The sequence below is a fragment of the Elephantulus edwardii genome, unplaced genomic scaffold (genome assembly GCF_000299155.1).
Source record: "Elephantulus edwardii isolate Elephantulus edwardi_28Jun2011 unplaced genomic scaffold, EleEdw1.0 scaffold00020, whole genome shotgun sequence".
Taxonomy (NCBI): Eukaryota; Metazoa; Chordata; class Mammalia; order Macroscelidea; family Macroscelididae; genus Elephantulus; species Elephantulus edwardii.
The window spans coordinates 7,989,797-7,996,897 of NW_006399770.1; the positions used below are offsets into that span (position 1 = coordinate 7,989,797).

The 7,101-nt window shown below is 31.3% G+C and overlaps 1 protein-coding gene across 5 annotated transcripts in view; it reads left to right on the forward strand.

Moving 5' to 3' along the window:
• Positions 1-6,411, forward strand: part of PTBP2 (polypyrimidine tract binding protein 2) — a 90,986-nt gene extending 84,575 nt beyond the window's left edge. The window contains exons 10-14 of one of the 5 annotated variants that reach the window (XM_006882429.1): positions 1,107-1,140; positions 1,557-1,649; positions 4,114-4,330; positions 4,438-4,515; positions 4,675-6,411. In XM_006882429.1, coding sequence (XP_006882491.1) covers positions 1,107-1,140; positions 1,557-1,649; positions 4,114-4,330; positions 4,438-4,515; positions 4,675-4,804 — 552 coding nt within the window. In that variant the 3' untranslated portion in view covers positions 4,805-6,411. Of the gene's footprint in view, positions 1-1,106; positions 1,141-1,556; positions 1,650-4,113; positions 4,331-4,437; positions 4,516-4,671 lie in introns of all 5 variants that reach the window. The other 4 variants (XM_006882428.1, XM_006882425.1, XM_006882426.1 and 1 more) reach the window with 4 other exon arrangements.
• Positions 6,412-7,101: the final 690 nt, after the last annotated feature.

Here is a 7,101-nt window from a genome sequence, read left to right on the forward strand (position 1 = left end):
GATTTAACTATAAAACAATTTTGCTCTTTGCCTTTTCTAATTATTTGCTTGTTCATTTCATGCTTATATGTCATTGCATTTTTTAAATCTTATTTTATGTGAACTACTCTAATACATTTTTCTTTGAAGGTTCTTCCAAAGATCTTGACGAGGCACTCTTCCAGCCTTTCTTAGTAATTTTTTTCTTTGCAGTTATTAGTCATTGTCTCTAAAAATATTTTTCAGTTTTTATTTTCCCTCCTCCCTTTCTTGTTAAATGAAATCTATTGCTAAGTTTGTTTTCTTTAGTTGTACATTTATGTCTGATGTATTTTATTTTGATTGCTATGAAAGCTGGTATGAAATGTGGGATTTTCACTGTCTAATTTACATGTTTAATTTTTAATGGGCCTCTGTTAATATGAACATTTTTAATTTAATGCTGTAGTCCTTTACAGTTGTGCCTGCTAAGATGTTTGAAGCAGAGTGCCTTTTTAAAATTTAAGACATTTGTGCCTGCATTTCATAACCAGCCATGCTTATGCAGTTAAAGTTCAAAGTTTAAAATCCCTATGCATGCTTTCCCTCCCTATGTTGAGATGAAATGCTGTAATTTACTCTTTGATATAGATGTACTTTACCCATATTTGTCTTGGATGACTACATTTTACTCAGTTTTTCTTGTACAGTACATAAACCAACCATTTTCTGACCAAATTCCTGCATTTCCTATGTACTGACCTATATTTTATTTTTTTTTGTTCCCCAATTCCTTATTTTTTTCTTCTGCATTGCTGTTTCCCTTCCCCATTTCATCCTTTCCCCTGTGTGTTCACCTCCCCTTTCCTTGTCTTTTCCCAAATGCCCATCCCCCTCCCTGTCTTATCCTTTATTTTCCTTGTCCTTGTCTTCATTCCCTGTCTCCATTCCCTATGTTCATGCTTCTGTGCTTGAACAAATGTTCCTCGGACCAACTTGCCCCAATTAACCGCCTTGAACCATGATCCATGACCACCTCACCATTCTGCGGGAACCACCCTTCGTTATGGATGATCTGTTCATCTCCGCTCTTCCTCGACTCTTCTCTCTTCTTGTCTTACGCTGCTTGCTCTTCTCTCCTTCTAAAGATGGTTACGCCCCAAAGTCTGTTTACCCTCTTCGGTATGTTATTGTTAGCACTATACTTTTATTATTGATTTGATTTTTGTTTCACCTTAATTCTTATTTGTAGCTAGCACTTTGGCTTAAAGTTGAATAGTAAATCTTTTGCTATTTTTCTTTGCTATTTAAAACTCTCCATAGACACAAAATTTATTTTAATGCATGCTGATTTATTTTGCATGGTCTTTAATTTAATATCATTCACATAGCTTTGAGGGTTTATCAAAAGTTATTCTTTTCAATATTCACTGTTCAAAATCTTGATCTTCTTTATTCATTTGTAAGAGTGATGAATTGAATGTGTGATCATGTAGATGTCTGAATGTTTCATTGATATGTCAGAAAGATAAACTTTAGATGACTTGCACTTAAAATTAATTCCACTTTTGGATTACCTCTCTGTGACTCCAAAAAAGGTGTTTATGGAGATGTGCAGCGTGTGAAGATTTTATACAATAAGAAAGACAGTGCATTAATACAGATGGCTGATGGAAACCAATCACAGCTTGGTAAGATTTCCTGTGTGTTATCTATGTGTATTAAAAAAAATTGTCTTATGCCGATAAGAAATCCTTTTTTTAAATAGTCAGTACTTTGTCTTTATGATGTTTATATAATGTATTAAAATGATTGTAAAAGTGAACATTCCTAGAGTATTCCCAGATTTTCTCTCAAGCTTCAAATGCAGTAAATCACATGGGTGGATGTTGCCCATTTTTTTTCCATGTAACAGCTGGTGGATTTGAACCACTTGCTCTAAGTCTCTTCTGAAATAATATATAATAGAAAGGTAGAATCAAAGTGATTTGAGATTTGGTTAAGATAGAATTTAACTAAATTCTTCTAGCTGTTTTTGTTTCATATAAAAACTTTCAAATAATTTTTCATTCCTACCATTCTTATATTTATGCAATATATACTACCAATTTTTTTAAAGTAAAATTTATTATTTCTCATTGGTACTAGAATAACTGTGATTTTCCTTTCCTAAAGTACTTGGTCACAAAAATATTCTTTAACACAACCATTTCTTTATAAACTATATACATACTGGAAACCTTTACAAAACTAGAACATTTTATTGAGAGAAATAAATGAGAATGAACAAAATTATTGTGCCTTATTTCTGGACCCTGTTACTGTTCTTTATGGTTTTCATGGGAATTATTTGAAAACAGTCTTTGATTATGATACAAGCAGATGTGTTTATTTTAAAGAAGTAGCAAGTAGGATGATATAAGTGGTAAGGATTTCTTTTAAGAAATATAGTCAGTTTAAAAAAATTAATAGGCTTATTGCAAATTTAATGAGCCGTAGTAATTAATTTCAAACCAAAGTTTTAAAATTTGCATACATTAAGATTCACTTTCAATTAATGTTTTAAGGTTTTAAATTGATAAAATATTCTTCTGAATGATTTATTGATTATAATCTTTTAAAAGTTTTAAAGCAAATAAATCCTAAAGGAAAAATAGTTTGTTTATGATAAAGTAATTACTCAAATTCTCTGTATTTTAAAAAACTAAAATATTTTTGCAACTATTTGCAATATATATAGCTGGTATCTCTAAAGTAAACTTTCTTAATTCTTGTTTAAAACTAATTAGATCCTTAGTATGTCTATCAAATAGTACTGTAAGGTAAATGAAAATCACATTACTGTGATATGTGAGCATTTTTAAAGTGTGTATATACTTTAGCATTTTCTTTGAGCCTTATGAATAATTAGGAACTCTGAGTCATGCTTTAAGGCCTAACTAATTTTACAAGAGATTTTACTCAAGAGAAATGTGCACCAGAACACAAAAAGGTATAAAACAGTAAATGATGTAAAAAGAAAAGCAAATTTATGGATTGAAAAATTTGAAACAAGAAGTTCAGGTCCATTAATAATTAGCAATATGAAGTTACAAATGTATTAAAATACAAATAGTAAAAGTTTGTTTTCGTAAACAACTTGGAAGCTATTTAAGACATGGCTAAGCACAATTGATAACAGTGCATCTAAATTCCAAAATCAATCTCCATAATAGTCTATGTGTTTCCTACTGCCAAAGGGGCCCTTTAAAGTAGTGAGAGAAGACCTTCACCCTGAAACCCACAATGTCCCTTTTCAGCAGGAAGTAGCTAAGAGAATACGCCATCCCCTTTTCCTTATGAATCAGGGTGAAGTCTCTCTCAGGGAGGAGTGATAGGGAATGGCAAGGGACACACTGACAAAGGAGATTAATCAGAACTGGCTTTGACAAGCACTGTGGCAATTGGACAATTAAAACAGACATTCAGGGGCAGGCGGGAAGAAGAACGAACTGGGGAGGAGGGTGCAGAAAACAGTGCAACAATGAATGAATGAAAACCCAAAATCTCTGTAAATGTTCATTAAAACTAATAAAATTTAATAATAATAATAATAAAAAGACATATAAAACAAAGATTGAAAGTAAATATAAAATGATGTACTGAGTAAAGACTAATGAATAGAAAATTTATAAAACTATATTAAGTCAGAGTATTGATAATGGTTCGCTAGTAACATAAATTATGAGATTGAGTTATCCAGATCAAAAATAATTGTAGAGAAAAGTGGAAAAATAGAGAAAACCATCAACCTAAAAGATAATTAGGAAAAAGAGTACTCTAAAACTTACCAGTTATGATATGGAGCAAAGTATTCATGACACCTTTGACTGCTAAAACAGCAGAATTATTGCAGAATAGAGGTTAATAATTGGGGTTTTCATTCTGTGAAACAGTTATTTGAGGGGCTGATTTTTCATCTGTTTGTTTTGGTGGTTTTTTGCCAGAATATTAGGTCTAGTATGAATTGAAATTGATTATGCCATGTTACCAGTGCTGTGGTAGTTCAGTAATTTATTTTAAAATCATATAAAACATTACTTTTAAATGAAAGGTTTTTGAATTTTTAAGTTGGTGAATTTATATTTTTTAAATAGGTATCATTTCCTTTTATAGCCATGAACCATCTCAATGGACAGAAAATGTATGGGAAAATTATTCGTGTTACTCTCTCTAAACATCAGACTGTACAACTACCTCGAGAGGGTCTTGATGATCAAGGGCTAACAAAAGATTTTGGTAATTCTCCATTGCATCGTTTTAAGAAACCAGGATCCAAGAACTTTCAGAATATTTTTCCTCCTTCTGCAACTCTTCACCTCTCTAATATTCCGTAAGTGTTTAAGCTGAAGTTTATGAAAAGATACAGAACTTAAAACTGTAAATATATAATATTTTTTTAATAATCTTTGCCTTTTATTCCCCCTCCAATCTTTCTAGTCCTTCAGTAGCAGAAGAGGATCTAAGAACACTGTTTGCTAACACTGGGGGCACTGTGAAAGCATTTAAGTTTTTTCAGTAAGCAAACTTCTTTGTTTTAAATTAATGACTCACTAGAAAGAAAATTTTCTTCATGTTTTGTTATACAAGTTTATGACTGTGGAAGAGAGCTATTCAAGCTTTTATTTATTTATTTATTTTTATAAAGTATCTAATATCGTAATTTTGTTTCAGAAGAGATCACAAAATGGCCCTTCTTCAGATGGCTACAGTGGAAGAAGCTATCCAGGCCTTGATTGATCTTCATAATTATAACCTTGGTGAAAATCATCATCTGAGAGTGTCTTTCTCCAAGTCAACCATTTAAAAGAGGAGATGGAGATTGAGAATAATCACATTATTAGGTGTTATCACCTATTGACTGTTCAGAAAAGTGGGGACCAGAGTTTGATTTCTTTTTGTTGTTTTCAGTTACTTTTTTCCATGCTGTTATCATTCCTTGATTATAAAACGAAATGGCATACATAAAGGCAGAGTTATTAACTGCTTTATTTCATCTGTTCTATAGGGAAGCCATTTTAACTGTCTGTTTAAAATTTCAGTTGAATTTTCCTTTTTTTCCAACTTAGTTGACATACGTGCCTTAAAAAGGAAAACTAGTGTTGCTATAGTGCATTTACTAGAAAAAGAAATTGGTTGTCTAGGGCACATTGTTACATGGGAATTAAAATCTGTTTAGGCAGGGGTGTGTAAAAAGGTTAAGTTTTTTTTTCTCCTGCTTGGAACTTATTTTTAATTATTGGCTTGTCACATTTCTTTCCATCTAATCAAATGATATACATATTGAAAGAATAAAACAGCATTTTTAGTTTTTACTACCGTAGGCTGTATTGCTTTGAAAAAAACATTGGCCTTTTGTATCTCACAATTCTGGTCTAGATTCAGTTATGAATGTAGGCATTTAGTTAAAATTAACAAGATGCAGAGTATTAATTTCTTAAGACAACAAAGTGATTTCTGTAAGTTTGAGCCCTCTGTGGAAAGCATTGTGGAATCTTAACCTTTTTGTACACACTCTTGTGGGACGTATCATATAAATGTCAGCACTAAGTAATGTCTTGTTTGTGGCTGAATATTTTTCGTAGATGTTTTTGAAGTTGAAATGACTTACGTGCATTTAAATATATATTGCCATCCTTAGTTTGTAATTAAGATTTGGAATATGGTTGTGGATTTCTGAGCATGTGCAGACTGGTCTAGCTAGTTCAGGAACTGGTGCATGTATTTTTCAAAGATAAAGAAAGTGTACTGCGAAAATTTGCAGGAAGATTAATTTTGTGGCAGTTTTCTAAAACTGACAACCAGGTGGGACCAAAGTTTATGTGCCTTTAGTCTTAATTTACCTTGCATTGTAATATTCAGTTTTAATAAATCTTCAAAATATTTTGTATTTAGGAATAGATCTGACTTTAATAAAAACATGGCTCAGAATCTACAGGTCAAATTAATTTGAACAGTTCTTGTCAATCTGAATTGTTGATTCTGTTTAAATGACCAATACTTTTTGAAATTGATGTAATTAGTTTCAAGATTCATAGATTCTGTTATCTATGTAGACAGAATGGTCATGTATATTTTCTATTAGTTGAGTTTTTACATCTTTAGAAATGTAAAATTCAGTATAGTTTGAAAGCGGCACAATTAAAAATTAATTTTCTAACAAAGTTGGGAGGTTTGATGGTTGTTTAATTTCATTTTGTGTGTACTCTGCTTACCTCTGTAGCATGCTCAATAAACACTTCTGTAGCTCTGTATTCACCTTTTCTGTCTCTCTCTGCTGCCTTTTCTCTCTTCTCTTTGTTTTCACTCCACTGTGCTTCTGAATTCATGTTTATTCTCTGCCAGGGTGGGAAAGGAGTAATGATACCATTCTATGGCTTTATACCATAAATAAATCTAGATGCTGTGAAAATATACCAGCTGGGGTTTTTTTGTTTGTTTGGTTTGGTTTGGAATTTGTTTTATTTTTGTTATTAAAATTGAAAGATGGTAACTGCTTTTCAAGAGGACACAAATTATAAACATTTCCCACCCTGTTAAAATCTACTGCTTTAAAAACTTTAACTTACTGTAGCTTGTTAATTCTATCTCTTTTGTTATTTTTGTTTATATTTTTAGTTTTCTGTTTTGTTTTTCTAGTAGAATTTTGCACTAATAGATCTTTTGGATTTGCCATGCTCTCTTGCTGCAGTTTCATCTTTCATCTTTGTGTCTGCTAAAGATTTCTTACTAATCTTAGACTACTTGTGAATGTCCCAAAAAACCCCAAAACACCACAAACAACTCAATAAGTTGTTAGTATTATAAGATAACTTTCCAAATACGTTCTTTGCCTTGAGTTGCAACAAAAATATTTGGGTGTTTGAAAACTTAGAGTAATTTTATAATTTACATTTTATAAATGGAGATGCTTGTTGGTTGGGTTTTTTTTTTAAAAAAATAGGATTACTTTTAGGGAGCTCTTTGTATTACTCAAAATATTTTTCTAAACAGCTATATTTATATCAGATACTTTTGGAGATATTAATGTTTCTTATATTGGTTCTCTTGTAAATTATCAAAAATTACCAAAAAAATCATAATTAAAAAACTTAATGGAGGAGC